Raw genomic sequence first — 20,248 nt, 5'->3', positions numbered from 1 at the left:
AGGGGTATTGATTTTATGGTTTCCTATTGTATCGAATAGGCAAGCCTATACGATAGCCTTGCTGGAAACAAATGGAGCTGTGGAGCGCGTTTCGTTAAACCCGAATCCTGCAGCAGTACGAGTACCAGTGGCCCTAATTCAACTGTATGGTGCCATCAGTATTGACATTGGGTACGAAACAACATTATCCAAAAACAATCGAACGTAGTGTTTTGCAATATGTGCAATACACTATCAGAATTGAATGCGGTAGCTCGAAAGATGTGATTGACCAGTCTAATCACCTATATCATGATGTACAAGAAATGCACAGGATGTATTGCACAAGATGTATTGGATTACATTGCTCAACAAACTCTCGAGTATACATGTTTTCCATCAGGTTTTTTGTCGCTTGTGAAGGCTTCCGCTCGATTGTGAGAGCTCGGCTGCGTGTGCTTCGAAAGGAAATGTTGACCTTCTTCTAGAATACCTGTATACCAATGTATCGTTAGCGATGATGATACCAGGAATCGGCTTGTTGCATTCACGTACCGTTCACGGCCCAGAGGATGTCAGTCACTTTATATGAAATGGGATGCGCGTGAGACTTTCCGGACGGACAAAACGAAATGTCGACTCTACAATGCTTACCGAGCAGCTCAACAAGCTCTTCGGTCATACTCTCCCTCACTACCACGCGAAGAATTTCAATGTTTTCACAGTCAGGTGGGAGAGGGTAACTGGGTACGATCCATCCACGAGCGCGAAGCAAGTTGACGACAAATTGTTGTTCAACATCCGGATGATCTTCTTTGAACTTTCGGGAGAAACTGAATGGGATACGCAAGACATCTGAGCATCGGAGAATCGTAATAATATACGGGAAGAATTAAACGTACGTGAATGCAACCACTGGCAGGCCATCATTAAAAGAGGAATTTTTTGTGTAGTCACTTGGAGGACTACACTTAGCCGTTCCGTGTGAGTTATAGAATTGCCCGCGAGGACGATGGATGTCGGAAACGACTTCAAAAATTTCCGTCTTTTCGAGCGCGCAGGACTAACAAACGGAACATTAGATTCCAATTTAGCAGACATAGCAGCTACCATTATTCAAACAGCGCACCAGTAAGCGGGCATTGGTGAGACAGTTGGTAATAATGTCTGTGTACCCTTTACGTCCGAGACGGATGAGATTGTAGTATTGGGCGATCATAGATGATGCAGGACCTGAAGAATCCACGCAAGTGAGTGTACAAAAGTCCCGTATGATCGCAAGCGCATTTACTTACGACTAAAATTGAGGGTATAGGTTGCCTCGCTTCCTCCAAGATAGTGTAGCTGGAACACAAGCCCCTGTGGGAGATACTCTGAACTTCTCCAGATGATCCACCCTGTGCATTGCCAGAGGGTTTATACCATTTTCATACAGATGGGTATATGAATCGTACTCACCAATGCCGGCATAGCATAATCCGTACTTGTGTCCAGACGTGTTGATAGAGACAACGCGGGGGAGATCAAACGCCCACTTGAGGTTGGGTGATGCAAATGGTGCGACGAATCCACCGCTGGCAGCGTCGACATGAATGGGAATGTCAAGACCGGTGCGCTTTTGAAGGTCATCTAACGCTTTGGACATAGCCTCAACATTCTCGTAGTGGCCAGTGTAGGTGCTGCCCATAATGACCTAAAACAAGCCGGTCTTTTAGAGCTGTCACTGTACGTCATGTTGCCGCATTGAAAACTCACGTAGATGCCTATGGTATTCTCATCGACCAATTTGATTGCTTTCTCCACATCTAAACAGAATCTGCTCTTTTCTGAGACAGGCACCACACGCGCCTCAACGTCAAAGTATCGTGCAAACTTCTCCAAGGCCACCTGTTAATTGTTAAAATCAGTTATTGTACACAACACTGTGCGAACAGAAGATATCGCATCGTACCTGTGCATTAGAAGCGTAGATAATGTTTGGCTTGCTGACATCCTTGCCAGCCGCCTTGCGTGCATCCCTCCATCGCCATTTCATCGCCAACCCACCCAGTTGCACGGCTTCCGAAGACCCTACCGTGGCAGTGCCGACAGCTTTTTGGCCACTTGGAATCTTCCACATATGAGAGAGAATTGAGACGCAGCGATCCTGTATTCTCATGGTCGCTGGGTATTCATCCTGTACACGGATTAGATTGCAATTATGGCATGATGGATTATCATAGGTTTTGTTAAGCCACCTGGTCCGCCAAGTTTTTGGCCAGATTTTCTACCATCAGCTTCTCTGCCTCAGGTTCCATCCAGGTGCTGACTACAGAACAAATGTGAGCCCTGGTAAAGTTTTCTAACAAGTAGGATTGCAGTTTGCTTACGGAAAGATGCAAGGTTTTTGGCAGGACTGCCATCAAATTCCAGCATGTCGTGGATCATCTGGTAGGCTACCACGGCCTCTGATGAAGTCTCGGGTAGAGTGTACTATAGAGGATCAATACCTAATGAGTGACAACCGTTTTCAGTCCAAGCGAAAGGGTGAACTCACTTTTGGGATATCTTGCGTAGCAAAGCGGGACGCATAGGCTAAAAGGTAAAAGTGGTGTTAGGCTAGCATATTCCGCTGAATGATGCAAAGCCGTCAAAGTACCGAGAGAATGAATATGGGATTTCTTGCGAATGTTCAGACGTGCAAGAGTATCCACGATGGTCTCTGGATCGGCATGTTCAGATAAAACCATTTTTGAATTTGATAAATGTTGGTTGCGTCTAGAAAGTTGGGAAAAGACTGATTGGGGAGAGCAGAGAGCTTCAAGTCTGTTAAATAACAGCAACTTGTTGGTGACGTCACGCTAGCAGAGCACGCGCTATGGGGAACGAGAAGAAGGAAAACATGCTCAACGGAATGTTCGAAAACAGAATTTTCCAAGAATTAAAGTATAGTGATCTATGGCAACAGTAGAACGCATGCAAAATTCCACCAGCCCTTTCGATTTAGACAAAGTCCAAAACTTGGGAAGGTTAAGGTTAACTTGAAATTACTAAGGGTGTAACACACCGAAAAATGTTACAAATTGAAAATAAAAGATGCATACGAACAAGCAGACAGAATGAGATGACATGGTCTATAGACACTGACCTTTTTGAGCAGAGATGTCTACTTCTTGTTTTCTTGGAAGATATGGATTGAATTGAACAGTTTTTGATTTAGGTTGGTCGTCATATGGTTCGTTCTCTTGGAGCTGGAAAGCTGTTCTTTGACGAAGACGTGAGTCCCCAGTATATTTGAAAATTTCCTTTAAACTTGAGGAATCACACGCATACATAAACTATCCAGCAGAACGAGTATCGGTGGCATTAATTCCACTGGATGGTGCCATCATTATTGACATTGGGTACGAAACAGCATTATCCAAAAACAATCGAATGTAGTAAATCACCAACACATAACTATCCATTAATTTTCTAACTTTTCATAAACCACAGTCTGCTTCGTCTCACGCATGACCACCTTGGCCCATGACTTCCATTTGCGTCACTCTCTGTACTCCGAGATCATCAGAATTAGGAGGCATGAAGATGACTTTGGTGCCCGCCTTGGCGGCCATGCTGTTGAGCGTTTCAAGATATCGGATTTGCATGGCCTACAATTGTGCCCAAGCCGAGGAAAGATTGTTAGCAGCAGAAAGGTGATTTCCACTCGGGTAATACAACAACATACCGCAGGCGTATTAAGAATATCGGACGCCTCCCTCATCAGCTTCGCACTCTCGACCTCAGCCTTGGCAGCGATAATTTTACTCTCACCCAACCGTTGCTGTTTCGCAGCAGATGACAAAGTCTCCTGGAGCTCAGTACTGAATTGCATGTCCTTGATCAAAATACTCTCGATTTTAACACCCCAGGTGGAAGCAGGGCCTTCGACAATGAGTTGAATCTCGTGCGCAATGCTTTCTCGCTGTTCAACGCAGTCTTGAATTGTACGTGAGCCGATAATCTGACGAAGAGTAGTTTGTGTCCGTTCAGTGAGGGCTTTTCGGACATTGTTGACGAGGAAGGCGGCCGTGTAAGGGTCAATAATGTGCCAATCTGTGGGATGGATGGTGAGAATTCATTAATCCGACATCCCAAATAGAACAGGGGTACATACAGAGGACTGAATCAATCATGACCATAACGTTGTCTTTGGACATTACAGACTTGAGAACATATAGCGGATCAGCCTGTACTCCTTTTAAAGAAATGAAATGTATATCGAGAAATTACCTGAGTCGGAATATCCTCGACTTGAATCTTGATATCCAATGTTTGCAGATTTTCAGTGGCGGGATTGATAGCGTGCAGTCCAGGGTCGACGCTGCAAAAATTTACAGTGTGATGAGGAACAAAAACTCTGGCAGCGACATGTACGTCACATCCTCACCTTTTGTAATATCGGCCGAAACGAGTGACCAGGCCCACAGTTCCTTGCGCTACCGACTTGTAGGGATTGGGACAACAGCAACAACATGGTATGCTGCCCAATACCCCGGCGACACTGCCAAGGCAACTCATCATGCTTTCATCTGAAATGTGATCCATCAACCACTGGAAGAAAACTTTATTAAATTGAGATTACACTGCTACTTACACCATCCGTACGCTTCAGCAGGCAAGGGAATCTCCTTGGCGTACGTAGCTTGAAGAGGGAACATTGGAGGCGGAGTTGCGGGTTGCTCGTCGTGAACCCGACCTTTGCCTTTAGGTTCGGGCGTTGTCATTGTGTAGTTACTGGGAGAGGTCGTATAAAGTGTTTAGGAGGTTCTTGAGGAGGAAGAGGGTCGCTGTTCAATGCTTGTTATTTTTAAAGACGAACGAAAATGGTGTGCCAAGTTGTCCCTGATTATGCAACTTTTTACGGCAGCAAAGGAACGCGTTCGGAGCACTTGAAGGAAGGCTTCTGTTTGCGGTTTATTTCCTGTGCGGTAGGGGCTGGGCGAAACTTTGAATTCATGTGGTTTGTCAAAAGGAAGGGGTTAGTTTCTAGCCAAGGCAAGAGGAACTTTTGCGCTGAATGCAAATGGAAAAGTACTGCCAAGGCAGAGGATCATGGGATGATTTTGCCACTGAGAGGACATTGAACATAGAAGCATTGTTGCAAACTGGGCATCAGAGCAAGTCAATGGCATTAACACACATGGTAGTTGAAGGTTTGACGAGAAATCCAAAGAAAGGTTGCGACAATCGGAAACCCATATATGCGCACATGCTTACATTGCTGGTAAATACCCGTGCTTGAAACTATATGAATACGAGGATTAGCCCTGCGATCCCTGCAGAATTAGATCATGATTGTCTCTATTCGCAGAAGAAGACCCAGAGTTTCAGATAGCGTCTTTAGGGATCCTCAGTTTTACCGGAAAATGTAATTCACATATTTTAGAATCTTGCTTATTCTGAGGATATTACGTAGTTCGCATTGCTTTTGATATACAATTGTAGCCTGTGCACAGGCACTTTCCGTCTACTGAACCGTATGAACCCAACTGCGAGGCCTGACAGATATGCCGAGTAGTGAGTATTGGAATTTAATTCAGCAGAGCACGGCTAAGAAGGAAAACCTCCTGTTCTGGAGCATCGCAGGCACATATTCGGCTGCCGATTTGCTTTATGACTTGGCGGCCAAACTTACCTGTCCATTTTTGCAGCTGGTCCGGATTCTGAAATGCACGTCGTACAGGGGCGATGCGGACATTCCATGAGATTACAGTGCGAACAGCTACCTGCACGCTCCCGTTGAGAGTTGAGGTAGGGTGACTGCCCATAATGCACCAACCGACACCAAAGTTACATTCGCTGCGCCGCCGTTCCGGAGGCACAGTCACCACTTTGAAGCTGGTTGCACTTCTTGGTTGCTTTTTAAAATTTCCTATTGCAAAGACAATAAAAGAACCGAAAAGAAAAGGAATAGAACAGGTTGATTCGGTCCCATATGCGTTAAGAACTTAAGAAGGACAAATTGGATGAGGAAGTTAAAAGCCTCTTGTAGCGTGGATGCAAGGGTGAGGCTCATAGATTACCCTAAGGTGCTTCTGGAACACTTCAACCATGGAAGTATGAGATGATGGCGACCCCAAGCGATAGTTTACAAACTGGGGCTACTAGTCTTTGCATGGAAAGACCTTTGCAACATTCTCTTTGTAAAAGGATTTTGCCCTTTTTACCATATCTATTACCATAATGCGGATATTCATTCAGAATCATCGTCAACCACCCGGCCTGCTGCGGCTGCTCTGGCGACGAGCACCTTACCTTTTGCGTAGTGCCAAGATGGGGCTCAGTCCCAACATCGATGATGGCTCCAATATAGGGACATACATCCAGCTTCAGGGTTTCCTCTCCCGCGAATGCGCTTCAGTTCTCCAGCAGAGTTTGCTTGATTATCACACTTTGCTCTTCGAAAGCGTCGCTTGTCTCCTGAAACTGATAACCACCCACTCTGAAGAGGCAAAATTGGTAAGATGATTGCAAGACTGCTTTTCAGTATTGGACAACTTTCATCTTGAAGAAATAGCTGTTGGTCTCGGAAGCCGTGTAAGGGTCAATGATGTGCCAATCTGTGGGATGGATGGTGGAGCTGTGGAGCCAATGGTGGAGCTGTTGTTAATTGTTAATTTCATCAAGTGGAAGAAAGTGTAAAATCGTCCAATATCTTTTTACTCTAATATACGCCGTTTTATTTCAGAATCCGCTTGGTGGATATAGGCAAGCCTATACAACAGGGAATGAACTGGGGTTGCCGCGGAGGAAGGTTTGATTGCCATCGGATATGAGCGTAAGCTATGCCAGTTCAGCAGGGTTTACCAGTTTGCAAAGCTGTACGTCGCTATGCCCAGCATGGCAATGTATACATGAACTCCTCTTTGCATATCAACGACATATGAAAAAGCGCCAATATGATGAAGCGCTTCAAGCCTGAAGAATGCTATGAATGTGATGATGGCGCTCGATGGTTTGGGTGAGGCGGGTGGCTTAGCTACGCGTCGGGCCTGAAGATTCAGACATGGGATGCCAGGATTCGACGCTGGTACAGGCATGGAATGTAAACAATGACTATCCAAAATCCTCAAATCTCGCCCAAAAGACACTGGTAAATGCCTCCACTGAAAGCTACCTAATGAATACCCCTGACCCCCTTCGGTGACCACAATAAATAACCCATGGTCACATGACATACTATCAAAAATTTTCATCCCAAGTGACCAATGAAATGTTGTCCAATATCTATAAACCCATATCTAGTCTAATGAATAATAGATCTATCCAGTATTTAAAAGATGAGTTGCCCATTTTCCCACAGTCTTCATCTTCAACGATGCCTCCAAAGAAGAAGCAGAAAGTCAACCAACCTGCTATCCTCCATTCATGTCACAAGACATCTTTTGAAAAGGCTTTTGCTGCAAATGATACCTACCGAGATCGCGTTCAAAATTATATCTGAATCGTCCATGAACTAGCAGCCCATGCTACTCATGCACTCAAGTTCTACATCCTATCCAGCCCACACTTTCTGATTATCAATGAAACTGTTGTGGAGGCAATGCTTTACCTGCTGAATAAAGGTGCAGCTTGGCAGCCAGGCAACATGGCAAAAAAAGATTGCCATGATATCCTCATGCCCCATATTGATCAGTACTGTGATGTTGTGGGTTTTACTCGGCCCAACCTGAAATACGATCAACAGTCCATCAACTACCTCACCACCAGTGTCATAACAAACATTAAAGTCAATGTCCAAGAGCATTTTGTCAAAATGCTAGTTAGATTCATCAATTATTGATTAGATGTCAAGAACCAGCAGAAAAGACTATTGGGAGCAGAGAGAACATCATTTTTTGCCAGATTGTGATATCTGAAACAATTGTTCTTATTAGACGACATTCCACAAACCGATGATCTAGACCTGAGTGATTTGGAAAGTGCATTATTAGAAGACATTTGGAATATTTTGCTCGATCGAGTAATAGGAAAAGAAGGGACACTCACATATCTTGTAGCATGTGATCCGCTGTCATTTTTTCTGTCTCACTGTGCATTATCCCGTTTATTCGAATGATGCGGCCTGCCCTTGTTTAATGCCATCCCATTGCAAAGATCGTTTATCCAATCCCATGTTCGCATTGATACTATGATTCTGTATCAACATGTGCTAAAAGTCTCACAGCGAGAATATGACGCTGTTGACAAAATGGACTTGTGGTTGCGTGTTTGCAATCTTGGCAGTAAGGTGTTCATGACACGTAGTGGAATGGCATTTGATGGATCAATAACAATGGATGGGACCTCCATGTCAGTTTGCCTGAAGCATCCAGATGCAGCAAAATATGGCAGACACAAGCATCACAACTCAGAACAGGCAATTGAAGCAGATATCAAAAGTCAATATATCGAGAATAATCTTACGGCCTGTCGCAGTGCATCCAATGTTGTCACCATTGATCCCAATAAGCATGATATGCTATACTGTCAGGATCTTCAAAATGGGTGTATGTTTCACTATACTTCCATGCAAAGAACCAAAGAGATTGGAAGCAGGAGGTTCAACAAATCCCATGAAGCAATGAAGCATGAGAATGGCATTGATGTCATCGAGTCTGCAGTGCCTTCACATAAAACAATGAATCTCGATAGCTACATTCATTACCTGTCATGGCGCCATGACAATGATGCACCCTTGAAGGACTTTTATTCACATCCCACCCATACTAGATGGAGATGGCATACCTACATGAACACCCAAAGAACTGAAGCAAAGCTGATATCTAATATGAGGAAATGCTTTGGTAGTAGTTTTGCTGTAGTAATGGGTGATTGGAGCGATGGTGGGCATACCCAAAAATACCAGATATCATCGAAAACGACTGGATGGCAGAATTGTTTCAAATGCAATCGCATCGATTGCTTCCTATTAGATGAATATCGAACCTCATCAATATGTCCAAGATGCTTATCAGGCGATCATTGGCAAAAGGGATTCAAGATACGACCACACTCGAGACCCTGGCAGCATCAGAAAGGATGTAGTGAAAAAGTGCATGGCTTGCTAGGTTGTACCAACCCAAACTGCATAGAGCAAGGATGCACTTACCGTTACTGGAATCGAGACAAATAAAGGACGTCTAATATGGTAACAATCGTGAAATCGTATTTAGATCATGGTGTTAGACCAGCCATTTTCAGTAGACATGTCCCTTTGGTAGCTTAGATTGTCTAGTAGCAGTTAGTTAACTTTTCTGAACCAGTTTACGCTGGTTCATTCCCTGTCGTATAGGCAAGCTGGCTCGGTAACTTTGACGCGTATCAACTCGGAGACCCTTCTTACCGAATGAGTGTAATTATGGGGATGCGAGCGATGAAAACAGAACAAATGCAGGGAGTGAGTCAGCTTGACAGGTTTGGCACTTATCGGTCAAGCTCATCTGGTGAATAATGGGTGGATTGTTGTAAATTGATAAGTTTTGGCTGTTTCCAATGGTCAACGTTGAAATGCTTTACGTGCTCAGCACGGGTATCTAGCATCGTACCCGACTTTGCTTTGCATTGAGCATCCGCCTCCAGTTCCAATCAGGCGTCGTGGCTGCACTCTACAGTTCAGTTCATGGTAAATATATGCTATATTCATGGCACTAAAAAACTATTTTGCCGATGATCTGCACCCTGATTCCAGTGGAAGCTCCTACACCCTATTTGTCTCTCCACATGCCTTCACAATAGTGCTTCGCTTTTGCAGCCCAACAATGAAGATTTTGGATCCAAAACAGCGATCTGATTGCGTTCTGAATACAATGTTGCCGTGCACCTGTGCGAGAGCTCTTAACAGCCTTATCGACATGCTAGAATAATCGTGGCGTGCTTAAACCACTGGACCCAGTTCCCAGTTCCGATCGCATGCTGCGTGGCACGATTGTCGCCCGCGGGTGGATAGCATTGTGTCTCGTTCGCTGGAGTCCTGGGTCTTGTGCAACACTTTTTTTACCACAGTTGAATTCCAGTTACCAAGAGGGCTCTACTCAAAGGTTTCATGTTACCAATTCCCTATTGTTTAACGTACGCAGTTTGTTCCGCAGCACATGTTTTCAACCTTTGATGCTTGTTTTATCAAAACACCTTTTGGAATAATGACCGGTGCAATGGCTGCTCACTACCATTGTCTTTTTTTTATGCCACTCTGGCTGGCTGGCTGGGAGGGATGGAATAGATATAATTTGACCTTGTCTGTTTCACCTCATGCGCATCAACCTTTAACATTCAATTGACATGTCATTTAACACGACAAACAGCACTTTGAGTGCGGATCCGGGGACGGATGATGGGCATCATGTTGCAATTGTCGTATCCAAGATCTTTCTCACGACAGCGGTATTTTCTATCATTTCCTCCGCTGCCGTTGTGTATTCATACTTCAGCAAGCGTGAACTTCAAACCGCATCGCTGCATTTCGTCGCTGTAATGTCAGTTTGTGACATTGGGTTTGCTACAAAATTCTTTGCATCGGCAATAAGTACCTTGCAGGTGGGTCTGGTTTGACCAAATACACGTCGAGAGTAAGGAATTTAAACGCTTTTTTTTAGGGAGACGATGCTGCCTCATATACCGGAACTCCTCTCTGTGAATTATCTGGGCATGCGGGACAGTTTTTTGCCCTATCAACTGTTCTTTGGTACGATACACACGAATGGTCTAAACAAATGCAGCTTCACTCATCATCGAACATTTAGGAACGGTGTCTTGTCGGTAAACTTGTTCTTCCTCCTGTACCAACCACGAGCCTACAAGCCAGATATCTGGATTAAGCGCTATCACATATTTGTTTGGGGCTTTTGTGCCCTGTCTGCGGCGATCTTGTGGGGTGCAAAGCAGATCGGTTTTACTGAGGTACGTTGTTCCATTCTACGGGCAGAGCAAATCGATTTGTTAACATCGGCATCGTGAACCAGGATGGGACCTGCTGGATTGAGGGCAAACGAAACTCCTACCGGCTCATCTTCTACTTGCCTCTCTGCATTAGTTTTCTAGTGTCCATAGTATCAGTCGCTTATGCGACTTATCGGCTGAACGCATGTGGGAGCCCCCGAGTACTGAAAGCAGCTCGTTCAGCCAAGTCTGGTAGAAAGCGCAACCAACTGATAAGGATCTACTTTATCACCATTGTGTTTATCACAGTGTGGAGCTGGTAAAGTTTAAATGGTTATTCGTTTTATCCAACGGGGAATTCCTTAATTTTTTCTAACAACTTTCGATTCTGGTCTCAAAGGTCCATCATCTTTCGAGCTACCGCATTCAATTCTGATAGCCCACCACCATTGTGGCTCATTTACGTTCAGGCATTCTTCCTCGGCTCTCAAGGACTGTTCAATGCCGTAGCCTGGGGAGTGTCGCTGCTGTTCGCACGTGTCGGTCGTAACAACAACGGTCAAAATAGTAGCAGTAAAAAAAGCAAAGATGGTCAGCCGTCAGCTCCTGGAGGCCAGACTCAAACTCAGATGCAGTCAGTGGGCTCTCCTATCAGTAACCAAGGAGGACATCTCAGCAGCGTAGAAATAGACTCTGACGAAGACATCATTTGAGGGTCATGAGTAGTCATAGAGGTTCAAGCTAATATAAAAGTAAAGTACCAAATTTTAGGAGCTGTTGAAATCGGCTGGGATACAAATATTTTGTACCAGAGAGCTTCAAGTCTGTTAAATAACAGCAACTTGTTGGTGACGTCACGCTAGCAGAGCACGCGCTATGGGGAACGAGAAGAAGGAAAACATGCTCAACGGAATGTTCGAAAACAGAATATTCCAAAAATAAAACATGTTCTATGGCAGCAGTAGAACGCATGCACATCATGATATAGGTGATTAGACTGGTCAATCACATCTTTCGAGCTACCGCATTCAATTCTAATGTGATGACGGCGCTCGATGGTTTGGGTGAGGCGGGTGGCTTAGCTACGCGTCGGGCCTGAAGATTCAGACATGGGATGCCAGGATCGACGCTGGTACAGGCATGGAATGTAAACAATGACTATCCAAAATCCTCAAATCTTGCCCAAAAGACACTGGTAAATGCCTCCACTGAAAGCTACCTAATGAATACCCCTGACCCCCTTCAGTGATCCACAATAAATAACCCATGGTCACATGACATACTATCGAAAATTTTCATCCCAAGCGACCAATGAAATGTTGTCCAATATCTATAAACCCATATCTAGTCTAATGAATAATAGATCTATCCAGTATTTAAAAGATGAGTTGCCCATTTTCCCACAGTCTTCATCTTCAACGATGCCTCCGAAGAAGAAGCAGAAAGTCGACCAACCTGCTATCCTCCATTCATGTCACAAGACATCTTTTGAAAAGGCTTTTGCTGCAAATGATACCTACTGAGATCGCATTCAAAATTATATCCAAATCGTCCATGAACTAGCAGCCCACGCTACTCATGCACTCAAGTTCTACATCCTATCCAGCCCACACTTTCCGATTATCAATGAAACTGTCATGGAGGCGACGCTTTACCTGCTGAATAAAGGTGCAGCTTGGCAGCCAGGCAACATGGCGAAAAAAGATTGCCGTGATATCCTCGTGCCCCATATTGATCGGTACTGCAATGTTGTGGGTTTTACTCGGCCCAACCTGAAATATGATCAACAGTCCATCAACTACCTCACCACCAGTGTCATAACAAACATTAAAGTCAATGTCCAAGAGCATTTTGTCAAAATGCTAGTTAGATTCATCAATTATCGATTAGACGTCAAGAACCAGCAGAAAAGACTATTGGGAGCGGAGAGAATGTCATTTTTCGCCAGATTGCGATATCTGAAACAATTGTTCTTATTAGACGACATTCCACAAACCGATGATCTAGACCTGAGCAATTTGGAAAGTGCATTATTAGAAGACATTTGGAATATTTTGCTTGATCGAGTCATAGGAAAAGAAGGGAAACTCGCATATCTTGTAGCATGCGATCCGCTGTCATTTTTTCCGTCTCACTGTGCATTATCCCGTTTATTCGAACGATGTGGCCTGCCCTTGTTTAATGCCATCCCATTGCGAAGATCGTTTATCCAATCCCATGTTCGCATTGATACTATGATTCTGTATCAACATGTGCTAAAAGTCTCATGGCGAGAATACGACTCTGTTGACAAAATGGACTTGTGGTTGCGTGTTTGCAATCTTGGCAGTAAGGCGTTCACGACGCGTAGTGGAATGGCATTTGACGGATCAATAACGACGGATGGGACCTCCATGTCAGTTTGCCTGAAGCATCCAGATGCGGCAAAATATGGCAGACACAAGCATCGCAACTCAGAACAGGCGATTGAAGCAGATATCAAAAGTCAATATATTGAGAATAATCTTACGGCCTGTCGCAGCGCATCCAACGTCGTCACCATTGATCCCAATAAGCGCGATATACTATACTGTCGGGATCTTCAAAAGAGGCGTACGTTTTGCTATACTTCCATGCAAAGAACCAAAGAGATTGGAAGCAGGAGGTTCAAAAAATCCCGCGAAGCAATGAAGCGTGAGAATGGCATTGATGTCATCGAGTCTGCAGCGCCTTCACATAAAACGATGAATCTCGATAGCTACATTCATTACCTGTCATGGCGCCACGACAATGATGCACCCTTGAAGGACTTTTATTCGCATCCCGCCCATACTAGATGGAGATGGCATACCTACATGAACACCCAAAGAACCGAAGCAAAGCTGATATCTAATATGAGGAAATGCTTTGGTAGTAGTTTTGCTGTAGTAATGGGTGATTGGAGCGATGGTGGGCATACCCAAAAATACCAGATATCATCGAAAACCACTGGATGGCGGAATTGTTTCAAATGCAATCGCATCGATTGCTTCCTATTAGATGAATATCGAACCTCATCAATATGTCCAAGATGCTTATCAGGTGATCATCTGCAAAAGGGATTCAAGATACGACCACACTCGAGACCCTGGCAGCGTCAGAAAGGACGTAGTGAAAAAGTGCATGGCTTGCTAGGTTGTACCAACCCAAACTGCATAGAGCAAGGATGCACTTACCGTTACTGGAATCGGGACAAATTAAGCACGTCTAATATGGTAACAATCATGAAATCATATTTAGATGATGGTGTTAGACCGGCTATTTTTAGTAGACATGTCCCTTTGGTAGCTTAGATTGTCTAGTAGCAGTTAGTTAACTTTTCCGAACCAGTTTACGCTGGTTCATTCCCTGTCGTATAGGCTTGCCTAATCGATAAAGTATGGTTCATTCCCGTATAGGCAAAGTATGGTTGATGCATTAACAGAGGCGTAAGAACCAGCTTTGTTTGATATCGGTATCCCTGCCGTAAATACACTTTTATGATATTGTCATGTTAAATCCATTGAACGCTACAGGCGTCGGGGCCGGGCACTTGCTCGTATTCCAAAATAACGTCACTGTCGTCACCACACATCCAGCCATGACTCACATCATTCTCCTGGAAATGATTGATTTTGTCCTCGCAATTGGCACTCAAAATATCCTTCTTATTCTGTAGCAGAACGTCTGAGCTTCGATTTTAGAATCATGTCGACCAGCAAACAAGAGGTGGGATTCATGGGATTGGGTAAATATTTCGTGCCAGAGATGGTGTCGGTACCTTGATCCAAGACGGACCTCTAAGCGTCCTTCTACAGGTGCCATGGGAAGTGGTACGACTTGTTCTTTTACATGTCTTCCTAGCACATCCATTAGGTTAACGCAATGCAGGCATGGCATTCAACCTCCAAGCTTTTCTCCAAAAATCCGGGCGATCACTGCGTGTTTGGAACCGCACACTGTCCAAAGCCTCTGAGCTAGAGTCTGTGGGAGCTGTAGTCGAAAAGAATGGCCCTAAGGCATTGGCAAAGGAATGTGATGTTTTGTTTTCGATGATGTTTGATGATGCCGCTTTGAAGCAGATTTGTGACGAGGTCGCTGGTGCGTTTCTGTCTTGAGCACGACTACCTAACGCGCCCCACAAAAATCGAATTGATGTTTTTTAGGCGCCCCGCCCAGGAAGGACTTGATATGGGTTGACTGCAGCACAGTCTACCCTGCCTCCACCAAGGAAGTAGCTGCAAAAATGCAGAGCCATGGAGTACGGTTTGCTGCCTGTCCAATGTTTGGCAGACCGGATGCTGCAAAGGCAAAATTGCTTGGTAAGCCAAGCAATGGGATGACTAGGTGGATCTCAGCCAAACATAGTTGAACGGTTTTCACAGTTGGAGCATTCGCGGGAGAGGAAAACCTGAAGCTGGATGTCCGTCCCTATATTGAAGCCATGACCAGAGCCATCATTGATGTTGGGACTGAGCCCCATCTTGGCACTACGCAAAAGGTAAGGTGCTCGTCGCCGCATCAACCGCAACAGGCCGGGTGGTTGACGATGATTCTGAATGAATATCCAGCTATGCGGCAACTTCTTCATCGCTTCATGCATCGAAATGATCTCCGAGGCTGTAACCCTTGCCGACAAGAGTGGATTGTCGAGACAGAACGTCCTCGACTTTATTAACACGTACGTGTCACTACCTCTTTTTCATTTCCAACGTGGTCTGCTTATGTGGCAATCAGTATGCTGCCATGCCCTGTGATTCAAGGCTACGGAACCCGAATCTGCCAAGACAATCTCGCGATTTCTCCCAGCAACCCTGGTTTTCCAGTTAAAGGCGGTTTAAAGGATGTCGGACTGATGCGAAGGTTCGAATAGTACTTCTAAATTTTTTGTCAAGTATTGAAACTGAGCTTATGATTTAGACTCGCTGATGAGACTTCCACCAAACTGCATATCGCCGACGTCATGTACGAACATTTGGAAAAACAGCTAGAGAAGGGGCACGGAGATCTGGATTGGGGTAGCGTAGTGTTGAGTGTTCGGGAGGAATCCGGATTACCTGGTGAAGTAGACAAGTGAGGAGTCTATCGATTGTTAGTTGATGGTGTGACTGATGTATACCAATACGTTTTGGCACTTCGGAAGAATTGAAAATGCATTACTCCTGCCAATGTCCTTATCTACTCGCAGGGTGCAACCGGATAAACTCGTGCTCTGAACGTTCTCAGATTATTCCTCTACTCTCCTAGTATTGAATATTGCGCATGGCATAGCATGGCTGCTGACTTTTTGGCTGAAAGCTACAAAGTAGATTATCCAACGGATCGATACTCCTCGCTTATCCAATCGGCAGATCAATGAAATCACGTGATGTCTCGTTAGATCTTTGCTATCCCCTTCCGACTTTCCTGTGGTTGTAATTTGACACAAGATCTCCCTACAATGTCTGTCGTAGCAAAGTCCGAGCCAGCCTCAATTCAAAAGGTACATTGCGAAGGTCGGACGTAACGAAATGTGGCGGGAGCAGGAAGTCAGTTTAGTTAAACGTATATTAACAACATGCTCGTCGCCCAGAAACCCATCAGTTATGTCAACCTTCTTTTGGGAGGCGCCATTCAGACCTTCGAGGTATCAACGCTTGGACAGCCCTTTGAGGTCGTTAAGACACACATGGCAGGTATGGTCCAGCCAAATCCAGAAAACTCGCCAGTCCACGTTATTGAGTTCTCTGACAGCCAACAGGAACGACTCGCTGGTAACAGCCGTCAAAAAAACGTACCAACGTGGAGGTATTGCGGGATTCTATCAAGGGTTGATTCCCTGGGCGTGGATTGAAGCTTCGACGAAGGGAGCTATCCTTTTGTTTGCCGCGTCCGAAATCGAGTATCATGCAAGGACCAAATTGGGGCTCTCTGGTCCAACCGCCGGAATATTGTCCGGAATGGGAGGAGGCGTTGCGCAGGTGAGGTTTATACAGCTTTCGCTCTGAATACTGGACGAGTGCAATGCGACGTTGACATTACTCCGCATATTTAGGCGTATACTACCATGGGATTCTGTACATTTATGAAGACAGTAGAGGTTACTCGCCACAAGAATCCGGGAGCGGCTGTCTCTACCTGGAAGGTTGCAGGAGATATTTTAAAGACCGAGGGTATCAGGGGATTGAACAAAGGCGTGTCAGCTGTAGCTTTGCGACAAATGACGAACTGGGGCAGTAGAATCGGAATTGCGCGTATCACCGAATCTAGCATCCGCTATTTCCGACCTGAGGGAGAGAAAGCCAACCCTCTCACTGTGTCTGAGCGACTCTTTGCTTCAGTAGTCGGTGGTGCCCTTGCATGCTGGAACCAACCTATTGAAGTGATTCGTGTCGAAATGCAGTCTCAAGTGAAAGACCCCAATAGACCTGCCAAGATGACTCTGTTGAACACGGCCAAGTGGATTTGGCAAAGGAATGGGTTCCTCGGCTTCTACCGTGGAGTAACTCCTCGTATTGGCTTGGGTGTCTATTTGACGGTGCGTATAATCTTTAAATCTTGCCTAGGTTAGCGGCAGTGAGATTAAAATGACCTGTCTCCATAGGTGTGCATGGTATTTGGTGGAGATAGCTTAAAAGCCTGGGTAGCGCAAAAACAGGCAAACAGGCTCGTTTCATCAACTGCCTCCCCAGCGCCCCTCTCCGCATCCACGTCAACCGGGGCTAAACCCGAATGCAAACCTTGTTGTGCTTGCCCGGACACGCGGAAAGCGCGAGACGAATGTGTATTTGAGCACGGAGAAGAAAAATGTGCAGATCTAATCAAGGCGCATCAGGATTGCATGCGGGCGCAAGGTTTTAACATTTGAGCGATTACATATCTATACATTTTTTAGCATGCTTTAGATAGAACCATCGATAGCCATTTTCAGTCGTAATGCGCAGAGCGCGGTATACATGGAATACTCATTGCATCCCTATTCACATATCTATTTGCACCTGGTTGACTTATGCTATCTGAATGTCACCACCCGCTTTTTCACTTCAACAGTACTCGTTGCAGGCGAGTATTTCTCATCTGATGACAGTGCAGCTCTGTATTTCAAGATTCCATGTGGTGCTGAATTTGGTCGTCTGTAGGACGCAGCGGTGGGATGCTTGTTTTTGCCTAGAGTCGATACGCTCAAGTTGGCATCCTCCTTGTTTTGAGTATTCTTGACAAAAAAGGGTTTGTCTTGCCGTGAATCCTTTTTTGCACGCTTTCGGCTCATTCGTCTCCGATCCCGCTCTTCTCGGTCCTTAGCCTTCTTCTCTTTCTTAGCATTTTTCCTCTCTGCATCCTCAGCTTTCCAGTCTACCCAAATCCGCGTCCAGTGATCCCTGGATTCCAACACAGCCCTCCGCTCATAGTCCTGCAAAATTCTGAAGCAAACAACAGCAACATCTTTGTTCTCGTTGTCGGCTTCCATTGGAAGAAGGAGCGCAGGAAGACAGTCAGCATCGTAAAACGTGCGTTTATGTGCGGTATCTCCTTTGGTCAAATAACAATGGATAATATCTACCGCGCAACGCTGGAGGGTTGAAGTGTACTGCGATGAAAGATCTGCCACCAGTTCGTCGATGAAACCATCCACTTGGAAAAATTCATCGAAACAGTATCGATTTTGGAGGATGAGATTGCGTAGGACTGCCATGGCTTCCGCGCGGAGGAATGGTGAGCCTGTGAAGAGGAGTTCAAAGAGCTTGGGCACACCCATACTTGCAATGAGAAGACAAGAGTCTTCGTCTATGCAAAGATTCCGGAGACATGCTAGTGCGTCCAGTCGAAACGGTGTATCGGGAATATCCCGGTCGAAGATGATACGATAAATGTGTGAGAAAAGTGTTGATCGGCCTGTTATTGAGATATCTTGGGCAATAGTATCTGTTACGGCGAGATTACAAATGGTGCAAAGGGCGTGGTGGGTTATCGAGAGATGGATCTTCCATGCTGGGGCGGTTTTATCTTTGTGACTGAGAAGATGAAGAAAATCTGGACAGAATTTCGCTACTTGATGCCGGGCTTCGAGTGGAACATCTAACAGCGCTACATTCCGTAAGCCGGCAATGCTATGTTGCACTATTTGAAGGTCGGTTCGTCCCAACTGTTTTCCTAGAATGGCAACACCTCCTTCTGTTACAAATCGTCGTCTGACCCCTTCTCCTGTCCGTGCAAGGGCATTACGGAGTGCTCGTAGGGCCGCTTCTTCAAATGCATCGGTGCTTTCCGCCGCGACTTGCAGTAGAAGCGGTATAGCTTCTTCAGCTTCTCTGGATGGCGTTATGACAACATTCGCGAACGCGTAAATCGCCTGGTAAAAAGCATTGAAACTTCGGTCAGGAGATCTGCAATACACGGCGGTTTACGCTTAGGGAACCTTACCTCCAACTTTTGGCTGTTGCGCCCCTCTTGTCGTAGCAACCATACAATAGATGGGATGACCCCTTCCGAGACCAACAGCTATTTCATCAAGATTAAAGTTGTCCAATACTGAAAAGCAGTGTTGCAATCATCTTACCAATTTTGCCTCTTCAGAGTGGGTGGTTATCAGTTTCAGGAGACAAGCGACGCTTTCGAAGAGCAAAGTGTGATAATCAAGCAAACTCTGCTGGAGAACTGAAGAGCCGTCAGAGCAGATCAACTTCATATATGTAGCCAGAGGTTTCAGAATGCCCGCATCTAACATTAGGGGTCGCATATCCGTACAGATAGCGGCTTTCTTCAAACACTCTCCAGCCCAATACTGAAGTCGAACGTTCCCCCCCTCCGCTTGTAGAGATCGAATGCATATGTCCATGCCAGTGACCGAGCCGGCATCACCTTCAGCATATCCGCAGAATTTTCGAGCAGCTGTCTCGCCGCCCTCATTCAAATATTCTGAGAAGAATCGTAACCCAGCAATTTGCGGATCTGGGCCGTCGCGTGTATCTGCGGCAATTGATATGATCTTGCTGTACGCACCAGCGGCGAGCAGCGCCGCTGTCCTTGCCGCTGTTGCGGGAGAAGAACCACGAATGATGGTGGCCAGTAAAAGAAGAGTGGCCTCTTTTACGTCGACGTGATGCATGCCTGAACGCAGAAGGAGCATGATTTTTAGGGTTTCCGCCTTGCCTATTTCAAAGGACGTTTCGGCGATGGGTGGGTTGAGAGGCGACCGCAGAAAAGCCAGGATTTGTGATGCAGCTTCTCGTTGACGGGCCGCATATGAACGACTTGTCAAATGCGTCAGCCATGTTGTGATCTGGGAGGTGCTGAGTATCGGCTGTTTCGACGGGGCGTTCTTTAATGGTGAAGCCAGATCGGACACTGTTGGACAGAATGTGGATATTTAAGCAGTGCACGGAATCATCATTAGAGCATACTTGCTGGGCAT

At 45.5% G+C, this 20,248-nt stretch overlaps 7 protein-coding genes across 7 annotated transcripts; 4 read left to right on the top strand and 3 right to left on the bottom strand.

Moving 5' to 3' along the window:
- Positions 1 to 263: 263 nt before the first annotated feature.
- SPPG_05589 (glutamate decarboxylase) lies at positions 264 to 2,948 on the bottom strand. The gene is made up of 13 exons (XM_016753797.1): positions 2,618 to 2,948; positions 2,516 to 2,553; positions 2,349 to 2,451; positions 2,217 to 2,287; positions 1,931 to 2,155; positions 1,735 to 1,866; positions 1,438 to 1,672; positions 1,275 to 1,376; positions 1,109 to 1,212; positions 882 to 1,042; positions 634 to 812; positions 535 to 561; positions 264 to 472 (listed from the first exon to the last, which is right to left on the bottom strand). The coding sequence occupies exons 1-13, from the start codon at positions 2,706 to 2,708 to the stop codon at positions 348 to 350; spliced, it is 1,593 nt and encodes a 530-aa protein (XP_016607382.1). The 5' UTR covers positions 2,709 to 2,948; the 3' UTR covers positions 264 to 347.
- Positions 2,949 to 3,284: 336 nt separating this feature from the next.
- Positions 3,285 to 4,902, bottom strand: SPPG_05588 (uncharacterized protein). The gene is made up of 6 exons (XM_016753796.1): positions 4,598 to 4,902; positions 4,391 to 4,532; positions 4,234 to 4,324; positions 4,118 to 4,166; positions 3,689 to 4,056; positions 3,285 to 3,611 (listed from the first exon to the last, which is right to left on the bottom strand). The coding sequence occupies exons 1-6, from the start codon at positions 4,725 to 4,727 to the stop codon at positions 3,465 to 3,467; spliced, it is 927 nt and encodes a 308-aa protein (XP_016607381.1). The 5' UTR covers positions 4,728 to 4,902; the 3' UTR covers positions 3,285 to 3,464.
- A 5,271-nt stretch (positions 4,903 to 10,173) lies between these two features.
- SPPG_05587 (uncharacterized protein) lies at positions 10,174 to 11,622 on the top strand. Its single transcript, XM_016753795.1, has 5 exons — positions 10,174 to 10,518; positions 10,578 to 10,666; positions 10,725 to 10,881; positions 10,944 to 11,179; positions 11,261 to 11,622. The coding sequence occupies exons 1-5, from the start codon at positions 10,264 to 10,266 to the stop codon at positions 11,571 to 11,573; spliced, it is 1,050 nt and encodes a 349-aa protein (XP_016607380.1). The 5' UTR covers positions 10,174 to 10,263; the 3' UTR covers positions 11,574 to 11,622.
- A 929-nt stretch (positions 11,623 to 12,551) lies between these two features.
- On the top strand, positions 12,552 to 13,530 carry SPPG_09290 (uncharacterized protein; the record flags this gene model as incomplete). The annotated part of the gene is made up of 2 exons (XM_016757449.1): positions 12,552 to 13,452; positions 13,481 to 13,530. The coding sequence occupies 2 exons, from the start codon at positions 12,552 to 12,554 to the stop codon at positions 13,528 to 13,530; spliced, it is 951 nt and encodes a 316-aa protein (XP_016607379.1).
- Positions 13,531 to 14,750: 1,220 nt separating this feature from the next.
- On the top strand, positions 14,751 to 15,934 carry SPPG_05586 (uncharacterized protein; the record flags this gene model as incomplete). Its single annotated transcript, XM_016753794.1, has 6 exons — positions 14,751 to 14,958; positions 15,024 to 15,179; positions 15,243 to 15,358; positions 15,429 to 15,538; positions 15,595 to 15,720; positions 15,778 to 15,934. The coding sequence occupies 6 exons, from the start codon at positions 14,751 to 14,753 to the stop codon at positions 15,932 to 15,934; spliced, it is 873 nt and encodes a 290-aa protein (XP_016607378.1).
- A 363-nt stretch (positions 15,935 to 16,297) lies between these two features.
- Positions 16,298 to 17,704, top strand: SPPG_05585 (uncharacterized protein; the record flags this gene model as incomplete). Its single annotated transcript, XM_016753793.1, has 5 exons — positions 16,298 to 16,339; positions 16,430 to 16,532; positions 16,591 to 16,817; positions 16,892 to 17,374; positions 17,441 to 17,704. The coding sequence occupies 5 exons, from the start codon at positions 16,298 to 16,300 to the stop codon at positions 17,702 to 17,704; spliced, it is 1,119 nt and encodes a 372-aa protein (XP_016607377.1).
- A 62-nt stretch (positions 17,705 to 17,766) lies between these two features.
- SPPG_05584 (uncharacterized protein) lies at positions 17,767 to 20,142 on the bottom strand. The gene is made up of 3 exons (XM_016753792.1): positions 19,394 to 20,142; positions 19,258 to 19,335; positions 17,767 to 19,186 (listed from the first exon to the last, which is right to left on the bottom strand). Exons 1-3 carry the CDS (start codon positions 19,961 to 19,963, stop codon positions 17,849 to 17,851), a joined length of 1,986 nt encoding a protein of 661 aa, XP_016607376.1. The 5' UTR covers positions 19,964 to 20,142; the 3' UTR covers positions 17,767 to 17,848.
- Positions 20,143 to 20,248: the final 106 nt, after the last annotated feature.

The sequence above is a fragment of the Spizellomyces punctatus genome, assembly GCF_000182565.1.
Source record: "Spizellomyces punctatus DAOM BR117 chromosome Unknown supercont1.9, whole genome shotgun sequence".
In the NCBI taxonomy this organism is placed as follows: Eukaryota; Fungi; Chytridiomycota; class Chytridiomycetes; order Spizellomycetales; family Spizellomycetaceae; genus Spizellomyces; species Spizellomyces punctatus.
Note: the sequence above shows the minus strand (reverse complement) of the source record. Positions and strands in the feature narration are given on the sequence as shown.